This window comes from Podarcis cretensis (assembly GCF_951804945.1).
Source record: "Podarcis cretensis genome assembly, chromosome: 7".
NCBI lineage: Eukaryota > Metazoa > Chordata > Lepidosauria > Squamata > Lacertidae > Podarcis > Podarcis cretensis.
In genome coordinates, this window is record NC_137176.1 from 75,288,047 (window position 1) to 75,313,126 (window position 25,080).

The window sequence follows — 25,080 nt, forward strand, 5'->3', positions numbered from 1 at the left end:
TGTTTGCCACATTAAAGACACTGGCAAGAGGCAACTCAATTGCTGTTTATTTAAAATAAAATCTGCTGTACTCAAGAGAACATATTTGCACATCGGTAAGCAGAGTGTACCTACAACCATAGCACTCACAAAGCACAGTTTAATGGAAAAGGTGACCAGAAAAGAACACAATGCAGCATTTATTAGTGGTACCAGTAGGTCGGCAACAGGTTGGCCTTTTATCACTCACTGTCAAATTCATCTGAAAACAGTATTATACATATATATATATTTAAGTACACATGGATAAACCAACATAACACATAAAAGCCAGTGGGGTCTAAAAAATAATGAACAACAGTACTCATATTTTAACTGAACTGGTATCTGCTACTTTAAAAATAATTAATTGAATGCAAACTTATCTGTCCCCCTTTTTGAATTGCATACCTAAAGCTTTTTTGTACTTAAAACGATGCATATAAAACTATGGGTATAATCCTTCACTGTGAGCCAAGGCATGAAAGGATCCACATAGGGCTCAACCAACTCATATTAATTCCTTCCACTCTTCTCAGCATATATACAAAGGGTGCTTGCCTAGGGAGTGCCTAAGGGCAGTGGGGCAAATGAGAGGGCTGGACTAAATCAAGCAGGCAATGTCAAGAGCTTGCAGCCATGCTATGACCGAGGGGTAAACAGCTCTGGAAATGCTACAGGAGTCACTTCATGAGGATTATGCACCATGCATCCCCATCTTCTGACAAAACTCTTTAAGCTGCTCAGCAGAAAATAGAAATGAGGACTGATCTGTAGTCTAAAGACAAAAGAGTCCTCTTATGTAAGTAGATCTGGTATACAAAGTGTATAGTCTGCATGTGATACATAATCTTCACCTCACCCTCAAATTATTTTTCAGAGCATATAATAACTTATTTTTTTGGGGGGGAAGCAAATGTTTGAGGAGGCATTGAGCTAGTGAAGCATGCTGGAGCTTTTCCTCCTTACTGGGGTCAGTTTGGAGGAATCTGTCACATCAGTGCTCTATTCTAGTTTTGCAGTTCAAGGTGTTGATTTTGCTGAATTGGATTCTTAAGAGTCATTCATTGTATGCATTTGTAAAAATAATAATAATAAAGAAATCACCAAAAAGCTTGACTGGAAAGCAACATTTGGTTCAACAATTGAATGTTTAGAAAATTAGCTCTAGAAACCTTTTGGAGAACATGATATTCCATATGTGTTTAAAACAAAATTAGATGTTCCGCAGAGACTTCAGTCTGTCACATTTTGCCTCTGTTGGCTGTATTGCCATCACCAGTCACAACAAACAGGAGTTCCAAAAATTGCTGAGTGAGCCAAGTATAGGGAAGAAATGTGAGATGTGGAAATACAGTACTCTGCAAATCTATGTTCTCCCATTTGAGTCTATCCCATACTTTTTATATATCCAGATGTGAATCCTGTGCCAAGGAAGACATAATTTCTGTGGTCTTGATGCCAAATCATAATGTCAGATATTTCCCCATCTCCCACTAAAATGTCTTGTCTACTTTGAAAAATTGGAGGCTTGGTTAATATCATTCCACTTATTTAAGTTGTTGTTGTACGCTTCTTATGCTTCCAGTAACCTGATATATATTTATAAATTGCATAATTTATACACAATTTTGCACAAGTCTTTTAGACATTCTTCCCTGTCCGGGAACTATAGCAGAGGTAGACCATGTGGTGTCCTCAAAATGTTGTTGGGACTTCCAACTCCATTAGCCTCAGCCTGCATGGCCAGTGATCAGAGATGATAGGAGTTGTAGTCCAACAACATTTGAAGGGTTGCCATGTTGGCTACCTAGGCTGTATGGAGATTAGAGGTCCAGCTCATTTACTCCCATATTCCAAAACATATCTGAAGTACTGCCTCACATCCATCCAGAGTTTTTACCATCCCATTTTCACTGTGCTCATTGCCCATCCCTCCTGCAGCCATCAGATGGCTGTTGACTTATCTTGTCTTTACACAGGGAATTCTAGCAGTAACTCTAAGACTTATTCAGTGAGCATGTCATGTGTCATCTCTCCCTGCGTTTCCAGCTATGCAGGACTTCTCATGCCATTGGTTAGGGAACTGCAGTTAGTGCAGGAGATTATATTAATCCTCTGCTCAGAGATCTACATTAGCTGCTGATTTGTACCAGATCAAATTCAAAGTGTTACTATTGGTATATAAAACTCTTAATAGCTTGGGGCTATTCTCTCTACTTAAAGAATCACTTTAACCCACATATGCCGACTTGACTGTTTTACACATGCTACAAAATGTTTGCCCCACACTCGCACTGAATCAATTCTTTTTGGCAGCACTGATTCTCTGGAACTCCCTACTCATTGATATTAAGCTGGAACCTTCCCTGTTTTGTTTTTGGCAGCTTCTAAATACTTTTTTAAAAATAGGCAAGCCTTCCCAGACATGCAATTTTAATGTGCAATTTAATTTGTTTCTCTCTCTGTGTGTGTGTGTGTGTGTGATTTTAACAGATGCTGGATTGACTTATATTTTGATACTTTGTTTTAGGTGAAATTGCTTTTAATGTTTAATGTTCTCAGTATTTTTATTGGAACATTTCATATTTTGGGTAAACCACTCAGAAGTTATGGATGATTAAACAATATATATATATATATATATATATATATATATATATGCTGTTGAATAAGTAAAACAAACAAACTGCAAGTCCCAGAGTTTAATGCTAAGACTTTTTCTGTTTTATGAATGTTGTTTGTTCCAGTGTTGTCTAGCATTTCTTCTAATTGGCTCCAGAAAATCTGGTCATCCATATTGATACATAGAAATAATTTTCTATAAATATTCTCAGGCATGTACTACAATTTAACTTTTCTTCATAATGGCAACAGGCTTGTTTGTAATACAAGTCAACACCTACACACAGCTAACTAGAGCTCCTGCTTCAGACAAAGTCAGTCCTTTTCAATTTCATTGTCCTGCACAGGACAATGACAATAAAGATATCGTATCGTATCGTATCTCTACGATACTTGGTCCTAATCTGCTATCCTCATATGCTGCTGAATGTGTAGCTTTCTCCTAAAGTCTAAGAAAACACTGAAAATAGAATCAAGACAAAGTGCTTTACGAAGAGTGCAACTAAAATAATATTATATAAACTTGAAAACAAAGAAGGGAAACTGCAGAATGCACTGTTTGAGAACTTCAGAAATGTCCATTTTATTTCCAAGTTATATAATTTGCTATGTTGTTGTTGTTTAGTTGTTTAGTTGTGTTATCTTTACAGGCAAATGTTGGACTCAAGATCTGCTTTGGTCCCACCAAAGAAATCATCTAATACCTGCTGGTGAAAGGTGAAACTGGTGAGCGGTATGTAAAACTTCTCATTTGAAAGTCTCAACTTTGCACCAACCATGCTTGATTAACATGTTTGCCAAAACACAAACATAAGCCTCTTCAGCTTCTAACCTACAAAGCTGAGCATAGTCCATCAACCATGAATGGTGTCATACCAAGTAACTAGATGAGCATTCCACAACCTGGCATCCTCCAAGGTTTTTGGACTATTGTACAATTTTCATAATCCTCAGCTAGCACAACCATACTGACTGAGGCTGACAAGTGGCAGTATCATAGCCATTGAGGTCAATCCAAAGTGTGATTAAGGTTTATTATTGCTTATTGCTTATTGAAAGGTACCAGGTTGGGGAAGGTTGGATTAGATAAACTTATTGTACTATCTTCTTGTGCAAGTTGTATTAAATTGTTTTTTAGTACTGTGGTTTAATGCTGCAACTCACCCATAGGCCTTAGTGTGAATGATGGGCATTAAACAAATAATTCGCCAGGAACAGCAAAAATGGGTCGCTTATCTAGCACTTGGCAGGCGATAACAGGAAGACCTTTGGCAGTTCTAGTCTAAAACATCTAAAGGGTACCAGGTTAAGGAAGGATGGACTGGATAATCTTCCTTCATATCCTGTCTTCTGGGAACTTCAAAAACAGGCAGATTTTCCAGTACCTTGCAGCCCATATTAGGAACATCAGAAGCTGTTTTCTACTAGGTCAGACATTCCCCCCCCCCAGCTCTGTATTAGCTGCAGTTTTACAGAGTCTTGACAGAGAGAGTATCTTTATTATTCAATGTCTGGTTCTTTTAACTGGAGATGCTGGGGATTGGACCAAGAACCTTCTGGGTGTAAATCATGTGCCCTTCATAGCTGATGGTCTGCACTCAATTTAGTTAATCTTATTTTGTGTAGGTCAGAGCTAATCATGAAGTTTGGTGCATGTTAGATTGAATTAAGTGATCATAAATTAATGACTGTATATGATTGAAATGGGGGGACAGAAAAGAAACACAGGGTGACTGAAAAAGAAGATCATTTTGGGTTACAAAAATGGGTTGAAACCCTCCATAATAGAACATCCACTGTATGTTAAGGAACACAAGAAGGCTCTAACATCTGTTTTATTCACCAAGGAACAATTGGCCAGAAGCCTGAATATTCTTCTGTCTTGTTCTGAACAATGTCAAAGTGCAGTATAATTAATTACACAACATGGATAATGACTAAGGTCACTATAGATAGACTTGGAATGTTGATAATGAACTGTGGGGACCTTGGCTTTACCACTGCTCCCAATTGCAGCACTTCTAAACTTCACAACGGCATTTTGCCCTGACCTTGTCAAACAGAACCCAGTACAAGTGCCGAACAGCACCACCTTCATGGCAAATCCCCTTATTATAATTTAAGCCATTCTATTGGCAGTGTTTGCGAAAAATACACAGAATGCACACAGAACTTACTAATCTTTTACCCCAAAGAGCAGGGCAAATTAATTATGAATGTGTATGATTTAGAAGAATTGCAGTAGACTATTTCATAATGTGATAGGTCTTTTCATAGTATGATCAGCATGTTTCCCAAAGGGATGCTTATTTCTATGAAATGGTTTTCAAGCAATAAGCCCCTATAGGAAAAGTCATGTTGCACTACTGAATCTAACTTTATTGATATAAAACAGTGGCAAATAATGGCAATTGTGGAAACACAGTGCTGTCCCAAAATTTACTAAGTGAAATGCAAATTATAGTCAAGATATCACATGATACTGAATATAGACATAGATTATATGTGAACATATGAACACTATTCTGAGCCAGACAATTAGTCGATTTAGCTCAATGTTCTCTAAACTGACTGACAGTGGTTCTCTAATGTTTATTTCCACACCCAACCTGCAGATGCTGGGGTTTGCATGCAAAATTTGTGTTCTGCTATGGAGCTATGGCACACCCTAATTTGCTGACTAGGGTTGACAGGCTTTTTTTACAGGTAAAGCAAACTGAAATTGCAGTAGGAAGGCCTGGAAGCGAAGATGTTTTTCCACAGAAGCCGAACCTGTGTTTCTGCTCTTAAGAAACATCACAATCTTCAAGTGAAATTCTAAGCCGATAGTGTGTTTACATGCACAGCTGAGGATCTATTTTGCATGAAATGTGAAATGAAATGAATGTTCTTGTACCATCAACAGGAAGGCAACAGACAAAAAACAAAAAAATGACCAGAAGAATTATTTCCTGGAGAGAAAAAACCTAACAATGGAACATTTGCTGGAATAGCAAATGACCCTGCTATTCATTTTTACATTGCTAAAGTGCAATCAATGCTATCATAGAATGGGGGAGAAAGCCCTTATTTGCAAAATTCTATCCCCAAACACGCAGAGCGTGGCATATTGAATATTGTTACGCAGAACTGAGAACTAACTTCCAATACAAAAAAGTATTGATGGTTTAGGACAGGTGAGAGGAATCAAGGCATACAGTACAAAGCAGTTTTCTTCCCATTTTCAAGTGTATTCTATATAACAGATTTTCCACTTTGTACCATAGGCCTCCATAGGAATGCTGAGATACCAAGCCCATCCTATTTTCAAAACATTGCCCCTTCCTCTGAACCGATAGTATGGCTCCCTAAATAACTGATAGAAAACCAACTATTGATTGCCAAGTCCCTGAAACATATTTTCCCTAGTGTCTTTGATTATCATCTTTATCATGTGAAGCAGGATTACCAACATTTGCACAAGCATCTTACTATGCACCGAAGTTTGGACATTCGATTCTGTAAAATTCTGTCCAGTTACATTCATATTTATATTTTGTTGGATGGGGAATGTATTTCATGTAAGCTGTGCATAGAAGTTAAGCAAGCATACATTACAAAGAATTTTTATAGTTGAATGCATCCAATTATTGTTATTTAGAAAAATGCAGAAACCAGTAGGGATATCAGATAACTCAGACACAAAATGGAGCAGAAATTGTCATTTGCTTATGCATCCAGTGCCCATAATGGAAATCAAACCAGCAAATACGATTGGCATTTACTGCTGCTATCAGTCCACAATATGTAATCAGTCCATGATATGTAACTGATGATGTGTTTTCCTCACCCCATTTCATTGTGTTTCATTTGCATTGAAATGAATGGCCTTCACATTGGCATGAGTGATGTGGGATAACATAATAATGATGCCAATTAATAGCACAATTAATTAAAAATTCCCTCACTGCAGACAACAAGATGAATAACATAATTGTTGTCAGAAGCCAAAGTTTAATGGAACGGAAACAGCACTGCATGCAATCAACATGGGTCAAAATGGAATCCAATGCCTTCTTGCCACCCTAGAAACTGGTATATTTTAGTTAATTGTCATCCCCACTAACTTTGAGACTTCCAATGGCATGTCAAAATGTTTGTTCTCCTTCTTGAGGTATCTTCTTCCTCCTTGTGTCACTGCTGATTATTCCTTCCTTCTTCACTCTAGTGGCATTGAAAGTTTTCATGAGATTCATGTATTCCTTTGCTAAAACGGTTGTTCCACAGTATGCGCTGAACAATTCTACCCACCCCCTTTTCCCATTTTGCTTGATTGATCCTCTAAGGTGTTATTTCTTCAAAGAAGTTTGGATGGGAAGTGTCTTCCTATTTCTCAGACAACCAGGCCAGTGATCTCTGACTACTGCACTTGCCAATCTGCCAGTTTATTTGCCTATCAGCAAACCCTAACCCTCCCCCCCGAAAAAAAATCTACCCTAACCTCCATTTTGGTTCAGAACTACCTGACTCCTCACTGCATGAACAAAATTAAGTCTTCTCTTGGTTCTTGCTATATGGGGGTGGGCAGGGAATCATCTTCATTTCCCTTTCCTTGCTCTCTTTGTACTCTCATTCATGAGTGCAGTTTCCACTATCACCTGTTCAACAACTGATCTCTCATGTATCTCTCCCTGTCTTCCCACACGTTTAGCATTCTTGCTTCTATATCCTGTAAATTCTTGATTATATTCAACACGCTTACATACGGAAAAATAACTAAAATTTGTTTTTAATAGAATTCCTGGGTGGAATCAACACACATATAAAAAAAAAAGATGCGAAAATGCTTTTTTAAAAAACGTTTTGAAAAACACATTGAATTTTGCATAGCTCACTGTCACCAAACAGTGTCACAGTTGTATATTTCACTTTACAATACATTTAAAACATTTTATTTGCAGCTGTGGAGCTGAATCCCTGTGTAGCAATGTATAGCTGAGCTGTATAGCAATGATCCATTGGTCCCTGTGCAACATGTCCTCCCTGCTCTGCATTTACTACGAAAGCAATAACTAATGCTTGACATGCTGCCTGCTCACCCTGAGGCATCTCTGATTCAGTTAACTTGGCTAACCTACTACAAGGGGGACTTGACAGTGAAAAATGTTGACCATTTGGAATCCTCAGATCTGTCCAATAAAATTCTCAAGTGCCTATTGTATAGTTTTTGTTCTGTTTGCTATCTATCATCACCCTGTATTAAAAGAAGTATATTTTAATCCTGCAACCTTTCCATATCCACAGAAAGGAAGATGGAAGGATATGCCTCGCCCCACCCTCCGGCCCTAGGAGTCCTCATAAGAGAGCTGTTCCTGAAGGAAGAACTGTGAGGGGAGAGACTCCATCAGGCAAGGCCTCCTTCCACCTGCCTCGCCCCACCCTCCGGCCCTAGGAGTCCTCATAAGGGAGCTGTTCCTGGAAGAAGAACTGTGGGGAGAGACTCCATCAGGCAAGGCCTCTTTCCACCTGCCTTGCTCTACCCTCTGCTTCTCAATGTGTATTGTATTGTTTTATGTACTGTGGCTTGCCATTGAGGGCCGAGGGAGGTATGGCGGTGGGGGCAGATGTCATAGGCGAAGGGGAGCTTGGAAGCTGTGGCTGGATGGTTACGTGGGAGCCGGTTGAAGTTAAATCCTTCGAAGACAGAGGTCCTCTGGCTGGGACGGGACGATATGGGATTGAGGGGGCAACTCCCATCTCTTGCGGGGGTGCAATTAGTGCCAGCACCGTCTGTTAAGAGTTTGGGTGTAATCTTCGATACCTCCCTCTCCATGGAGGCGCAGATTGCAGCTATTACAAAGGCGGCATTTTTTCATCTCCGCCAAGCTAAGCAGCTGGCTCCTTACCTCTCTCGCCCTGACCTAGCCACTGTGATCCACGCAACGGTCACCTCCAGACTGGATTATTGTAACTCGCTCTACGTGGGGCTGCCCTTGAAACTCCAGCGGGTGCAGAATGCCGCAGTGAGACTCCTTACAGGGTCTTCGCTGCGAGATCACTTTCATCCGGTGCTATACCAGCTGCACTGGCTCCCGGTGGAGTATGGGATCAGGTTTAAGGTGCTGGTTTTAACCTTCAAAGCCCTATACGGCCTAGGACCCTCGTACCTACGGGACCGCCTCTCCTGGTATGCCCCACAGAGGAACTTACGGTCTTCAAATAAAAACATCTTGAAGGTCCCAGGCCACAGAGAGGTTAGGCTGGCCTCAACTAGAGCCAGGGCTTTTTCGGCTGCGGCTCCAACCTGGTGGAATGCTCTGTCACAAGAGACTAGGGCCCTGCAGGATTTGACATCTTTCCGCAGGGCCTGCAAGACAGAGCTGTTCCACCAGGCCTTTGGTCAGGGCGCAGCCTGACTCCCTGCTTTGGCAATCTTTACAAAACTTTGGTTGTTGTTAGCCGCCCTGAGCCCAGTTTCGGCTGGGGAGGGCAGGATATAAATAAAATTTATTATTATTATTATTATTATTATTATTATTATTATTATTATTATAGTTTAGATATTATTGTAACTGTTGAGTGGATTTCTGTTTAACTTTTATATGTTGATATTATTAGTTTATACTATTCTAATGATTGTTGAATGTTACTTTTTTGATGGAGGTTGCCTATTTTAAAGTTATGTTTTATTACCACATTTTTGTATTGCATTAGATTGTTATAAGATGTACATTTTTTTGCTTCTCCAGCTTGTAAACCGCCTTGAGTATTGTAAGAAAGAAAGGCGGTATACAAATTAAAAATGACGATGATGATCTAAGGACATGCTCTACAAGGACCTGGCTTCCGGCACCAGGCCTGTTGGCAGACTAAATCTGTGTTACAAAGATGTCTGAAAACGTGGCATGAAGGCTGGGCTACATTAATCCAGCCATATGTGAATTCTTGCAGATGATCACAGTGCCTGGAGACAGACAGTCAGGTCATGTATCCAGAGCAGGGACCAGAACAGGAATGACTGCTGGGAAGAGTGAAGAGAGAAGAAACATCATGGTGCATTTGCAGCAGCACAACGGGACATCTTAATTTGCCCCAGTTGCAACAAAACATATCTCCCATGGTCTCTACAGCCACAGCAGGAACAGTAACTCTCCAACGGGGTGATTTTACCTCTGAAGGCATACCCTTCCATTGTCTCCCAGGACAAATGGATGCCAACATCCAGATGTCCCGAAGGACTTGGCATGCCAGCAAAATTCTAGCATCCCTGCCCCCTTTCACCAGCAGCATTTCCTGTGCAATATGATAAAACTTCCCCATGCATCTTTAATTCATAGAGAACTACTGTTTGAGAAACACATGCTGAAAGTCCTTGTGGATACACAAAGTAGACACATGACTTTATGGATTGGGGAAATAATACTGCTATCATTATTGGCTGCTTTTTTATTTATTCTTGTTTTTAATAATATTTATTGATTTGTCAGATACTCTCCTGCAGAGTTTATTTTCTCTTTAGTTTATGAATACATGTTAAACGTTGGAATGTTCAGTGCGTCAAATTGTTTATTGTGAATATTGGTGTGTATAAAAAGGATGGTTGTAAAATATAAGTGAAAAACCAATAAAGTTGTCAGTAAAATAACAATGATGATTTTCCCCTGATCTGCACTTCTTCCCCTGCTTGCCCATACACACTTGCATCCTTAACAAATGTGTATGGGCAGAACAAATATTATGTGCATTGAAACACGTATTGCACATACAACCCTGCCATTAGATTGGAGTGCCCATATTTACAGATAGCACTTGGGAACCACTGAAGTTTTATGCATGTGGTTCATACAGTGAAGTTTTGATTTTAAAATAGAGATTTCTTCTGTAAACGTATCCAAGAAATCCCTTTCTTAACAGAGGCAACTGCGTGTACATTTATCTTCAGAGGATTGTAGTAAGTGGAAAGATAAATGCATAACTTTTTAAGGGTAACAGGCAAATGTTTATGCCTAGAGTGCCACTGGTAGATTGAGTGTGTATGTGTGGCTGTGCACATGCATGCATGCAAAATTAGTGCACTCCATAGGTATGTAAAATTATGAGAAGATTTAACTAAACTGAGCAGTTTCTAAAGAGGATGGTAAATAATCTGGCATTGTAAACTGGAACACTGCAGAATCCCAAAGAAGTTGAAGTGGAAAACCCAGAATCTTCCCAAAAACATAAAATAGCATCTCCAAAGAATAAATTATAAATTTTTACTGTAGTTTCTTCCCATGCCTTCTCAGCTCACTTTCTTCCTCCACCTCAAGTCATTTGCTAACTAAAACACACAACATTTGCCAGAAAGTTCAGCAGCAAGTAATAACATGCCCATAGTTGAAATATAAGGAAACAGCTGGAACTCCCTATCAGATATAAATTATTTTTGCTTATTTTTATTTTGGAAGCTGGATTGTTTATAGAAAGTAACAAGCAGAGAGCTGATAGCCAAGATATCCTGCTCCTGGTGGTTTATTGCTGACATATGTTACTTCCTAGTCCAAAAAACCTGCAGGAAGAGACATTGTTCTGCCCTCACAGGGTTCATTTAATTAGTGATAGAAAATCAGTGTATTAGGATTAGGTAGAAGGAATATTAATGTCGCCCCTTTAAGAAAAGGTAGCGCCTTTTCCCTTTCCAGATCTCAAGACAGGCTGGGATATGGAGGCACAGTAATATTTTAGTTTCTATTGGCTCTGCCCAGAGCAGGGAAAACCTTCCTCTCCTTTGCAACCTAGTTCAGTTTAGAGTTCTTGCAAGCTGGAAGAAGAACTTACTTGTTCTTACAAAAACTCCATAGAGAACTTTATTATAAAGAGCTTCCTAACCACATTTATTCAGAGCCAAAAGGACAGCCTACTGGAATGTGAGTCCATGTGCCTTTTGAACTTCAATAAAATACATGTTTAAGATCTTTTGTGGAGTTTTGTTGAATACTATCCAGATTGAGAGAGGTCTCAGGATGGAAGAGGCATCAATCTGTTAGAAATGACGCACACTCAAAAAAGAAAAAGGAGGATAAACTAAAACGCACAAAGAGGTAATCAAGCCTTTGAAGTTCATCAAAACCCATTATGAGACTGGAAGTTAATTAGCAAACAAAACCCAAAATGTGGAAGAAGGGCAAAAGGGGTGTTAGTAGGCAAAAGGAAAAGGCCTTAATTTAAAGCAGCTAGGAGCAAGCTGTTTGTAATAATTATTCAATAGGGGAAAGATGCAGTTATTTCTGTGTCTATAGAGGAGTGCATCATAGTGTTCAATGGCACCATACCTGAAAGTAAATCCCAGCGGTATTTAGCAAGGCAAGCATAGTTGAGGAGCTGGAGAAGGGATGAGGGCTCATGGATACTTTGGGGGAGACATGGGGGTTCACAGCAAATTAGAGGCGGGGATTCATGAAAGCTGCAATTGGTTAAAAGTGCAGCAGGCTTTGAAAGGGCCCAGAATTGGGATTGGAAATGAAAATAACTGAGCTATTTTCTGACATTTTAGATTAGAAACACTTTGGTTAACTGAAGCCTGGGAAAGTGATTCACTCATCACTAAGGGCAAGCAGTGGTGAGCTTGGCCATTTATTTATTTCACAAAATTTATATACCATTTGATTATAATAAAACCTCAAAGCAATTTACAAAAAGAGTAATAGAATATAATTATCAGTGGGGAAAAAAGTTAACTTTTTAAAACATAAAATAATAATCTAAAAACCAGATTAAAACACATGCCCGAACAGACATATCACAGTCTTTTATGTTGATGTATTGCACAGAGTGTGTGTGTGTGTGTGTGTGTGTGTGTGTGTTTGAGTTCCTAGGAAGAAAAGCAGGATGGAAATAAAAAAATACAAAACAAATTAAGAAAAATTCAAATTAAGATATAACAGCAAAGCACTCCTATCTGACAACATGAAAAAAGTCAAATAATGTTTTTACTCTGCAGTTTCCAGGGCAATTATTTTTAACAACCTCCATTACATTTCATTTTCCTTTTAATGTTTGGGGATAACAGTGAAATTGACTGTAAATTCAGTTTGGCACTTAACTATACACCCTTTGAACATCGCTATACACATTAGAATGTAGTATGGGGATATGACTGATTTTCATAACAATTTCTCAGCTGTTATTGTGAACACAGTAAAAGAAATAGATTATGGTATAATTCTGTAGAGCAATTTCGTGCCACATCTAATGTGCAAGTCCCATTTCTTAGTAATGTTCAACGAGATAAATTTGCACAACTATTTCAAGTTGACTTCCTGGAATTGAAATACAGCTTGGTTCAGTTTTCCTTTCCTTCTGCTTTGATTAAAAATCAAACAGAACAGATATAAGTAAAAGATTAATGTGGCTGAAGAGTTGATTTAAAAAGTCAAGCAGTAAAAAGAGTGAAAAAAGCAAATTTCCAAATTTCCATTAATCCTTCTTTACTAATTGAATATGTGTTGTGTATTTAGAGAAATTGTGTCCTCCCTAAAAGAGGGCACATGTTGAGGTGAGACCTGGAGACTGACCTCCTGTGTTGTGGGTGGGTGAGATTGGATAGCCACAACACCCGATTGGTAGGTCCCTCATTTTTGGGTTCAATTTGGCCAATGGGAGGCAGTCCAAATGGATCGAGGGACCTATTTCTACCCATACACGTGACCCAGAGCTTCCTTTTCCAGCTCATGCATTCAGAACAAGCTAACAGCATGTACTTTGTGCAGTCAAGAGGCTTACCTTCGGCGAATCGTCTTGGTGATTTCTTTCCGTTTTTTATTCCCCCTTTTCATTACTGCCTTTGATTGTTCCTTTTTGAGTTGTCCTCTACTCCTTCCCTTCCCTTTCCCTTCCCTTTCCATTTCTTCTAGTGTGGCTTTGCTCCTCTGGGGCTCCAGCCCCTGGGCACTCCTGTTGTGGAGCTTGCTGCTGCCTGTTTATTGCTCCCTCACATTGCAGCGGCTGGTGTTCTGGCTCCAGCAGCGGCCTTGTGCTTAATACGCAACTTTGGGCAATTGCAATTGTCGCTCTATTAGCGCTTGTTAACTCCTTTATTGGTTTCATTGCAGTGAGAGTTCCCTCTCCTTGCCTTGATTGTGCCCCTTTTGTTTTAGCTTTGTCGGGTATTTGTTAAGGGTGAGGGGGGAAACCCCATTTCATTCCGGCTGCCATTTTAGGTCACAGGGACAGGTTAGTTCCTGACTAGTTTTTGGTGGGAGCGTCATTTTGCCTTGGCAGGAGCGCCATCTTGTTGAGACAGGAGCGCCATTTCAAGGCCTAGGTCCTTTTGTGTGATTGTAATTAGTACTCCTATGCAAGAAGAAAGGATCGCGATGCCTACTAAAAGTAACCCCAGTCCTGCTTTCCCTTGTAAGAGGGTCATTAGAGGTCCCTTTCAGTCACTGCGTTCTGTGCTACCTCCTGTGGTTCATCAGCTTACGCAGGAGCAGAAAGGAGCCTCTCCTCAAGCAGCCTGGGATGTTACATGATGGCTTATTGATCCTAGCTCGCACTCCCATTAAGTTTCCTGCCTTGAGGGCGTGGCTGCGCATCTACCCCAATTTGGTAGCTGCTTCATATTTGTGGCCGGGATTTTCAGAGGGCTTTCGTATTCCAGTGGTGTTCCCGCCCAAGGCCACAAAAATTGAAAATCAAAAATCAGTGAGATAGATGCCTGATATAGCCAGGAAAAGGATCAGGAAGGAATTAGCATTGGGAAGGATGGCTGGGCCATTTGAGTGTCTTCCTTACCCGGATTTGCACCTTTCCCCTTTGGGTGTGGTGCCTAAAAAGGCCCCTGGGGAATTTCGCTTAATTCACAATTTATCTTACCCACAGCGTTCATCAGTAAATGATGCTATCCCTCCTGGGTTGTGTTCTGTCAAGGACGCCACCTTTGACCAAGCGGTCAAGTTGATCAGGAGCTTTAGGAAGGGTACACTTTTGGCAAAGTGTGATGTGGAATCTGCTTTCCGCTTACTTCCTGTTCATCCACGATTTTAAGTTGCTTGGCTTCCAGTTGGATGGAGCTTATTATGTGAATAAAGCCACACCGATGGGCTGCTCTATATCTTGTGCAGCTTTTGAAGCCTTCAGTACATCTTTGGACTGGGCCTTGCGTACCAAGACAGGTTTAAGGGGCATGACCCATTACCTCGATGACATTTTACTAAGTTCTGCAGCCAATTCTGACAAATGCTTGCTATTACTGCATGCATTTAACGACCTAACTAGGGAGTTGGATGTTCCCTTGGCGGTTGATAAAACTGAAGGTTGTCTTATCTTAGAATCCAGTTGGATACTGTGGCACAAACTTCCTCTTTGCCTGAAGGAAAACTGGTGGCCCTGTGTGACATCATTATGGAATTTTTGCCAAGGAAAAGGTTACCTTGAGGCAGATTCAGTCCCTGTTGGGCCATTTCAATTTTGCATGCAGTGTGGTTGCCCCTGGTCACCCTTTTTACGCACCTTAACAAGACTCAGTGCAGGCCTGTGGTCACCCCATCATCGGGTGTGCACCCAGTAAGGTCAGAGAAGACCTCAAGATGTGGCTTGAATTCCTGAGGGAGTTCAGTGGTGTGTCCTTGTGGCAGGATACTTTGAATCTGCAATTTGATTTCCAGATCCATTCAGAAGCTGCTGGATCCTTGGATTTTGGGCTTTATTTCCGTGGCCGTTGGTGCGCTCAGCGGTGGCCTGAGCACTGGCAGGGTACAGCCATTACCCGTGATTTAACGTTTATTGAGTTTTTCCCCATTGTTGTAGCAGTGCACATCTGGACCATGGAGTTGAAGGACTGGAGGGTCTGTTTCTGGTCCAATAATCAGGCCGTGGTGAGTGTTTTGGCAAGGCAGTCATCAAGCTCCAGCAGAGTCTCTGCCCTATTGTGCATGTTTGTGCTGCGGTGCCTCAGGTTTAATATTGTGTTTTCTGCCTGTTTTATTGCTGGCGCTAATAATGATATTGCTGATGCCCCATCCCATTTTCAGATGGAGCGCTTCAGATCCCTGGCTCCGGATGCCCAGAAGCTTTGGGAATATTCCCCAGTTCAGCTTTGGAACCTTGGCAGCAGCTAGTCCTTCAGGGATTAGTAGCTTCTGTTTCTCCTTCCACATTGAGGTCTTATAAGAAGGCATGGATGGACTTTTTAGCTTTCATAGCACAGCATTGGACAATCGACAGTACAGTGTTGCCACCCACAAATCAGGTGTTGCAATATTTGGCTCGCCTGCAGTATATGGGTCGTACTGTGAAGTCCATCAGAATTCAGTCTTCTGCCATTTCATTTTTCTGTAAATCCCTTTATTCTAGAGTTCCTTGTGCAAAGTTGGTAGTGCGCAAGGCTCTTGTGGGTTTGGCCAGGTTGCAGCCACCAAAGTCGCCAGGTAGGAGGCCAGTCACATTTGACATTTTTACTCTTGGTGCGCAGCAAGTTAAGACTTGTCTGCTGGTCTACTTATGAGGTGAGACTCTTTGCAACAGCTTTTTCAATAGCATTTTTTGGTGCACTGCGTGTGGGCGAAACAGTGCTGGAGTCAGCACAGGGAAGGGCTCCCAGGGGCTTGCATTTGCAGGACGTTCAGCTTTCTGATGCTGAGCTGGGGCTCACTATTTGAAATTCCATAATGGACCAGTTGGGCAGAGACGCCTTGATGCACTGGTAAGCCCGGTCCTTGTCCAGAGAAAGATTCCAAGAGATATTTGTCACTTCACCTGCCTGGAGATGGTCCCTTCCTGGTTCACAAAGATGGGTCCTGCTAAAGAGGCATCATTTGCTGCAGTAATGTGTAAGGTGCTTGCAGTGTGTGGCCTGCTGGCCAGTGAGTTTGCACCTCATTCTTTCTGCATTGGGCAGCTACTACCACTGTGCACTAGGGCCTGTCCGTTGACAGGATTAAGGATCTGGGCTGCTTGAAATCTGATGCATACAGGGGTTATGTTCAGATGCGGTGCTGAGATGAAGTTATTAATGTTGCTTTGTTCATTCCTAGGTCTGCCTGCCCTGCACGTCTGGATAGGCACAGCATTGTCCACTGGGCCAGCATGAGGGCAGCGGAATCTGGATCTGGACGCAGGCTCGGACTTCCCAACCATGTGCGCATCTCCTGGGTGTCCAGACGAGGAATGCCTTGGGAGGAGCTTCTCCCAAGCGGTACGCAGGTTAAGAATGGACCTCCAGAATGAATTAAGTTCTTAATCCGAGGTACCACTGTATATATATTTACAGTGGTACCTCTGGTTACAAACCTATTTCATTCTGGAGGTCCGTTCTTAACCTGGAACCGTTCTTAACCTGAAGTACCACTTTAGCTAATGGGGCCTCCTGCTGCCGCACAATTTCTGTTCTCATCCTGAGGTAAAGTTCTTAACCCGAGGTACTACTTCTGGGTTAGCAGAATCTGTAACCCAAAGTGTTTGTAACCTGAGGTGTTTGTAACCCGAGGTACCACTGTAGTAAATGTGCAATTAAAAAAAGAGTAAGGGGGCATAAAGAAAACCACAACAGAAAAGGTGAAGTGAAACAAGTGAATTCAGACTTTACAACAACATTATATTGGGGGAAAACACCTATTGTATTAGTGCCAAACGGAGTGCTTGTTTTCCCACTTAGCTCATTCAGACTCTAAAACCTTTGCACCTGCCCCTCACCTGACCCCACCCAAGCCCGACTAATCAAGCTGACTAATAAGTAGCGGTTGGCAAACATTTCTACTGATGCATTTTATTTTCCATAAATACTTATAATAACGAGTTGCTGGGGTTCATGAGCAGTAGAGAGCTAATGTGTTCCTGTTCTGCTTATGTTCCATAGACATTTGGTTAACCACTGCGATCCAGAAGATAGGCCAGATAGGCTCTGTTACAGCAGCTCTGTTCCTTTGTTCTTAATCATGCATAAGTATTATTTGACTGTGTTTTGAGATGCATGTGTTTACATACAACAAAAATTGTTTGAAATGTCATGCCCTTTCAAATGCTGTACCTTAATTACACTAACATTAGCTAGTCTGCAGATTTTCAGTTTGGTAGGGTTGAGCGTGTTCCAACCTTGTACTGATTTCTTCCAGAAAATAGAAAGCTGTCATTTATATAGACAAGGGTTTTCTGTAGCTAAATATGTCTTCCATTGAAAAGCTAAATTACATTACTGATCCAGTATTATTCAAAATAACTTTCGGTCATCATTGCCTGGTAAAAGGTAAAGGTAAAGGTACCCCTGCCCGTATGGGCCAGTCGTGTCTGACTCTAGGGTTGTGTGCCCATCTCACTTAAGAGGCCGGGGGCCAGCGCTGTCCGGAGACACTTCCGGGTCACGTGGCCAGCGTGACGAAGCTGCTCTGGCGAGCTGTTTACCTTCCCGCTATAAAGCGGTACCTATTTATCTACTTGCACTTAGGGGTGCTTTCGAACTGCTAGGTGGGCAGGAGCTGGGACCAAAAGACGGGAGCTCACCCCGCCGCAGGGATTCGAACCGCTGACCATACGATCGGCAAGTCCTAGGCACTGAGGTTTTACCCACAGTGCCACCCGCGTCCCCTCATTGCCTGGTAGTTTTGTCATTAATTTGATTGTCCATTCAAACTTTTCCACAGTTAGCTCAAAATATTTTATTTTCACTTTTAATCTGTTTGTATTAACCCACTTAATTTACCAGTTTCAACCTGACAAATAGCCATTCCACTCTGTTTCGTGGAAGTTTCTGAACAAGCACTACAATCTTATAATGCCTCCCAGTAGGGTTTACAAAGTGAAGTAACCCATTATTAAACTGGGTTATGCTTTTGAAGTCCTATATACATCTCCTCAGAAAATCTTTCAGTATGCATTTAGTACTGTCGATATTAAGTTGATATGTTGCTGATATTACATTTCAAAACATTTTTTTTTAATTCCTATGATGTAAGCCTTCCACCCTTTTGAATGATTTCTCTTTTCAAAGTATTCAGATTCTAAAGGTTAAGAACATAAGAAGAGCCTGCTGGATTAAGCCAATGGCCCTTCTAGTCCAGCATTCTGTTCTTGCAATGGGCAATCAGGTGTCTATGGGAAGCCAACAAGGACCTAAGCAACACAGCACTCTCCCATTTTTTTTTATTCCCAGCAACTAGTAGTATTCAGAGGTTTGTTGCCTCTGACAGTAGAGGCAGAACAAAGGTGTTTTGGGCAGTAGCTTCTGCTCGCTTTCTCCTCCAAGAATTTGTCTAATCCCCCTTTAAAACTGTCCAAATTGGTGGCCACCACTACATCTTGTGAGAGAGAATTCCATAGCTTAACTATGCCATTAGGCCATTGTTTTACCTGTGTTGAATCTTTCGAGATCCAGCTTCACTGGAAGTTCCTGGGTTCTGGTGTTATGGGAGAAACTATCCACTTTCTGAGAGCCAGTGTGGTGTAGTGGTTAAAAGCAGTGGACTCGTAATCTGGTGAACCGGGTTTGATTCCCCGCTCCTCCACATGCAGCTGCTGGGTGACCTTGGGCTAGTCACTTGGGTGACACTTTTCTCAGACCTTGGGCTAGTCTCTCAGCCTCACTCACCTCACAGAGTGTTTGTTGTGGGGGAGGAAGGCTGCTTTAAGACTCCTTAGGGTAGTGCTAAAGTGGGATATCAAATCCAAACTCCTCCTCCTACTCCTCCTCTTCTTCTTTCTCCACAACAATGCATAATTGTATGCTCTTTCATGTCTACTCTTATTTGCCTTTCCTCTAAACTAAGAAGCCCCAGATGTTGTAACTTTTCCTTATAGGGGCGGTTCCTTCATCCCCAAATCATTTGGGTTGCCTTTTTCTTAACGTCTTCCAGATCTACAGTTTCCTTTTTGAGGTGAGGCAGCAATAACTGTACAAAGCATTCCAAGGGTGGTTGCACCATAGATTTCTATAATGGCATTACTATATTGACACTTTTATCTTCAATTCTTTTCTTAGTGATCCATAGCACAGAATTATCCCTTTTAACAGCTGTCACACACTAGGTTTACATTTCTGGTCAGTGCATTACTTGACACTTGTTTACATCAAATTGTATTTCCCATTTTACTGCCCATTCACTCAGTTTGGAGAGATGCTTTTGGAGCTTTTCACAGTCCCTTTTTTTAACCACCCTAAACAATTTGGTATCATCAGCAAACTTGGCTACCACAGGGCTCACCCATTGCCCCTTGTTAATTTATGTACAAGTGAAAAAGTACAGGTCCCAATGCTAATTCTTGGGGGCTCCACTGTCTACATCCCTCCATTGTGAGGAACAATTACTCATGCACAAGGGTACTGCTTCTCTTTTCCCATGACTGCTATGTTTACTTAGGAGTCTTTGGTGAGGTACTTTGTCAAAAGTTATTTTCAAAGCCAAGTACACAATGTCAGCTGGATCACCTTTATCTATGTGCTTGGTAAGACTTGTTCTTCCATATGCTTGGCAATTCTATATTTTACAACACTTCCCACCAGTTTTCCCAGAAGAGACGTTAATCTGTCATCATACAAAGATTCATCTGCCTCCCTAGCCAGTCTCCTGCTATTATTTTATTTATTTATTGGTCACTATGCATTTAGCAACGTGCTCTTTTTTATCATCCTTTGTTGACTGCTTGCATCTGTTTTTATTTTCCAGAGTATGTGTTCCTTTTGCTCTAATTTGGACAACACTTCCATTTCCTAAAGGAAGACTTTTTGCCTCTGATAGCTTCTAACAGCATTGTGTGAATGTTTTGCTTAGAAAAGAATACTCTGGTTGCATACACACCATACATTCAGGGCACTCTCCCCCTTCCAAGAATCTTGGGAACTTTAGTTTACCCTTTAAAGAGCTACAATTCCCAGTACCCTTAACAAATTAGTTTCCAGGATTCTTGGAGGGGTGTGTATGCTTTGAATCTATGGTTTGCATGCATCCTCTTTTACCAGAAAGTTGCAACAAGCAAGGTGATGTTATTTTCCTTACAGAAGTGGCATTTCACAAGCGCCTGTATATACTATGCAGAAATATTAGCTCTAAATGCTGCCAAGCAAAACTGGCCAAAGACAATCACACACTTCAAATGTCGGCATGCCTGTTTTCTGGAAGCATACCCTTGTCCCCCGGGGGAGATGGTTTAAGGAAGTGAATGAGGCTAAAGGATCAAGGACACAGATGGGGGAAAGATATGGCATGGCAGGTGAATGCAATCTGCATGTATGCCCTAGAATTCAGGAAGAACTTCAGCCAGCTCTTTTCCAGACTTGGAGAGGAGTCCAAAGGGGACGTCATAGGTTTGTGGGATAAGAATGAGTCATGACAGGCATGGCCAAAGGCTTGGACTAACATATCCCTACCATTCCCATTTATATAATGTTCTGAGAGTGAATCAGCTGCTAATAATTAATTTTATCAATAACCTACCTTTAAAACAATTAATTGTAAATATATTTGTATATTACCAAAACCCCAATACATGCATTTTAGCGGTCTTGTATGAATTATGAAATAGTTCAGCTTATTATGAACCCAAACTACTTCCTGTTATTGAATAGGCAGATCCCTTTTAGTTCAGTGTAACGATAAAATGAAAGAAGTCCCTACATCAAATAAACAAGTACATTTTACCTTTAAACCCTAAAGATAAAAATTAGCCTACTAATCAATCAAGTAAAGTCAATCTACCAATTAATCTAATAATTGAAATAATTATTTCTTGTAGCTCTGTTTGTAGGCTACAGTCCAGTGAGAGTTGAAAGTACTTAAGCTCATTGAAATCAGTGGGCATAAACTCAAATAAGTCTGCAGCTGATTATGTCCATAATGTACTGTATTTCCTTTGAGGTTGAGGAATTGAATTTCTCAAGAGACTCATCACTGAAAGAATCCCTCAATTGTCTTGTAGTTTGATATATTATGAGCCTTATGGGCACCATTGCTCACACTGTCCATAGCGTTCATGTAAAATAATGTAATGGGCTCTCGGTCTGATTCTGCAGTCCACTCACGTCTTATTAGGCCTATCATGGAAGCCACATTTCAGACAGATAAAATACTTTCATAAGAACAGCTCTGCTCTGGAAAAAGGAAAGGGAACATCTACAGCACTCATTCCTCCCCCTAAACTCTTATCACCTAACAGGTTTCAGAAAACGCATCAGTAACTTTTTTTCACCATAATACGTGAACTTATCTGTAGCAGTCTAATATATGCTCTTAAATAAACTTGAATTTGTAAATATTTTGTGAAATTTTCTACATGTGGGTTGACAAATTAAGGAAAACATTCAAAAGAAGCATAGAGTTTGCACAGGTAACATTTTCCAAAGCAGTAGCCATGCTACTCTCTTGCAACAAATACAGAGTCTTGTGGCACCTTACAGATTTAGTCTTGTGACTAACAAATTTATTATAGCATAGCTTTTGTGGAATACAATCCACTTCATCAAATAAATGAACTGTTATCCTGAGTTGCAGACATAGATAAATAGGATATTAATCTACATATTGGGGAATGCTAAATAGTGAGGTCAAAGGGAATGGAAATGCAGAAAAATACAGGTTGTGATAATTACATTTCAAACATTATTAATGATATTTTTTATGAATACTAGGATATAAATATTCTTATAAATTAATAAATAGTGGCCATTCACAAAAAAATGTTTATGTATGTAACACAGAAATCCTGGCATTGGTAAATGAATTAATGCATTTAATGCAATTTAATGTAATGGATAAAAATCCACCTTGTTGATTCAACACATATGTAATAGCATTGAACCATTTAATGAATTGTAATTCAGTAGTTTCAAACTACATTCTCCCTTTGAAGTTTCTCTGTTTCAGTATGACTATCTTAGTCAGATACAGAATGTCCTGGGAATTTGCAATATTCTTCCACACATGTTTCAATCCTGCCATTTCTGATGTCAAATATTTGTTTATTTTTTGCATAGAAATTAGCCTGTTTGTACTGTGCAGAATACAAAAGGGCACTGTAGGTGGATGATGGCATAAGCAGGTAAATGAACAAAAGGCAAGATATATGGACAAAGGCAAAGAACCGTGTGGAAGACCCAAATGCCAACCTGGTGACAACACTATTACAGGATCTAATAACATCATGCACCATATCAGGGGTTCAGAAAACAGAAAATTGAAAGATGGAATACATCCCTGCATAACACTTCAAGCATATGATTATCATGGCATGAAAGTTTATGCTATAATAAATTTATTCAACTTTCAAGTGTGACAAGACTCTTCCTTTGTTCTCCCAGTAAAAATCTGAAGCTTATACATATTTTGATTGATACATGTTTTCCACTCTGTCTTAGCTTTATTCATCACTAATGAATATGAGGCCCTTTCTAGTCAGTCAAGTGCTATGATTTACAGTGGGCTTGATTCCCAAGTTCATTCCACAGCTTAGAGGAAATCAATGTGCACGACAATAGAAATATACCGGTAGTAAACTAAAAAACAAACTCATTCATGTCTTCATCCCAACTTGAAAATACTATCAAGGGACGTACTTACTTTCCTAAAAAGGCTTATAATTACTTCTCTGGATTTGTATCATTTTGAAATTACTGTATTTACTGTATTTTATACAAACAAAATAGATCCCTTTTTAAATTGCTTTTGAAGTATGGGCGGGAGTAGAGTTAATATCCATAGACAGTCTAGTATGCAGCATGCTAATGATTATTCTGCAACACAGTTGTCCACATATGTGATATCCATGAAAAGCAGGTACTGTTTCTATCATCAAGTCCTACTGATATAAAAACATGCCTCAAAAAAAAAAAAAAAAAAAAAAGCTCTTGAACTAGATATTATGGGACCATGGTGTGCAAAGATAAACAAAATTCCTTTTGTGTCAGGAAGCGCTAACAGTTCCCTGGATATTATCCATTAAAGACAAAAATGTATTTACAAAAATGAGGGGTTATGAAAAAAGCATCATATTGCTAGAGTATATATTAATACTTTCCCTGGCTTTTTATTTATTTATTAAGCAAACCTATTCTAGCAATGCAACCTCAAATTAATATGCCCCAGATTCTCAGGTTTTATTTTATTTCTCTCTCAACAGCTGTCTATTCATTTACAAAAGTAGATAAGAAGCCTAACTAGTAACATAAGAAGAAATTACTGCATGCAATGAAATGAACCCTACTTGACAAAGATTCTCTTTAGTAATGCCACCATCATGTGCTGTTTTTGCAAACATACACTTGCTCTCAAGTTTCTGATAATCAGTGAGGCACTTCAGCAATATTCAGAAGCACTTCAGCAAGTTACTCTTTTTAAAATCCAAATTCTTCATAAATGTTCGAAATCTGTGTAACAAGAATATGTTTTAATCTACACTAATTTGACAACTATTTTGTGGCTTTTGTAGCAGGAGAATGGATGTTTATTCATGCTTGAACTGTCCAACTGTAGTGGATCAGAATGCTCTCTTTTTTATTTCTTTTTAGTGAAAAGTACAGTTATACCTGTAAAACCGCTTTCTTAATCTGAAAAGAAAAAAAACATGATTTCCATTAAATATACCTTGATAGGGAGCACTAAATCCACGATATCGGTGGTTGCTGTCTGTTACAAAATGGAGTCTTAGCCAGTTTTTGTTGCTGATAATTGGGGGTGGTATATTCATTCCAGATAACCTGAGAGAGAAAATAAAAATAAGACAAAAACATTTGATGGGTCAGAAACCTCAGTCATTCACCAAGACCATCACACCTTTCTAAAGGTTTTCTACTCCCTACTTGTGAACATTTAAAACATGCATATTTGTTAATTGCATTCATTTAGTGTTAGATAGATAAACAGATAATTTATTACGGTCGGAGGCCAGCTTATAAAACACACTTGGGGGTACAATCCCAGAAGGAAAACAAACATGTAAAACAATGTACAACAATAAATTTAAAATTTATAAATGTGATAAGCGTATAGACATGTAAAACTTTAAGATAAGCTGCCGCAGAGAGATGACCCAGAGTCACCCATGGAACTGTGTTTGGGGATTTTCTTAACAAACTAGTTTGGGTCGGGGGATGGTCTGCGCCTACAGATCTGTATATAGAGTGTGGCAACCATCCGGGTTGTCGTATAATCTTTGCCCAACAGGAAAAGGTCAAATTTTTGCTTTTCCGGGAGGTCAGCGGGCCTCACCAGCAAGGGAGCAATCGTCTCACTACGTGCCTCTTCATAAAAGGGACATCTAAATCATTTAGTGTTATATATAAATCCACTTTTCATAATGCAGATCACAGGGAAAGCTACAACTAATACATATACCGTAGTTTTCGCTCCAAAACACGCACTTTTTTGCTCCTAGAAAGTAAGGGAAAATGCCTGTGCGTGTTAAGGAGCGAATGCACGGATCGGAGCCATGGCTGCCGTCAGTCAAGCAAAGTGGGAGCCGCTTACACACTCTACGAGGCTCGAGGCTCTCGCTTTGCTT

The 25,080-nt window shown here is 40.2% G+C and overlaps 1 protein-coding gene across 5 annotated transcripts in view; it reads right to left on the reverse strand.

Annotated features, from left to right (window-relative positions):
* Window positions 1–25,080, reverse strand: part of CSMD3 (CUB and Sushi multiple domains 3) — a 592,920-nt gene that overhangs the window by 335,078 nt on the left and 232,762 nt on the right. For all 5 annotated transcript variants that reach the window (XM_079984060.1, XM_079984063.1, XM_079984062.1 and 2 more), the window contains exon 6: window positions 24,165–24,277. In XM_079984060.1, the coding sequence (XP_079840186.1) occupies window positions 24,165–24,277 (113 nt within the window). The remainder of the gene's footprint in view (window positions 1–24,164; window positions 24,278–25,080) is intronic.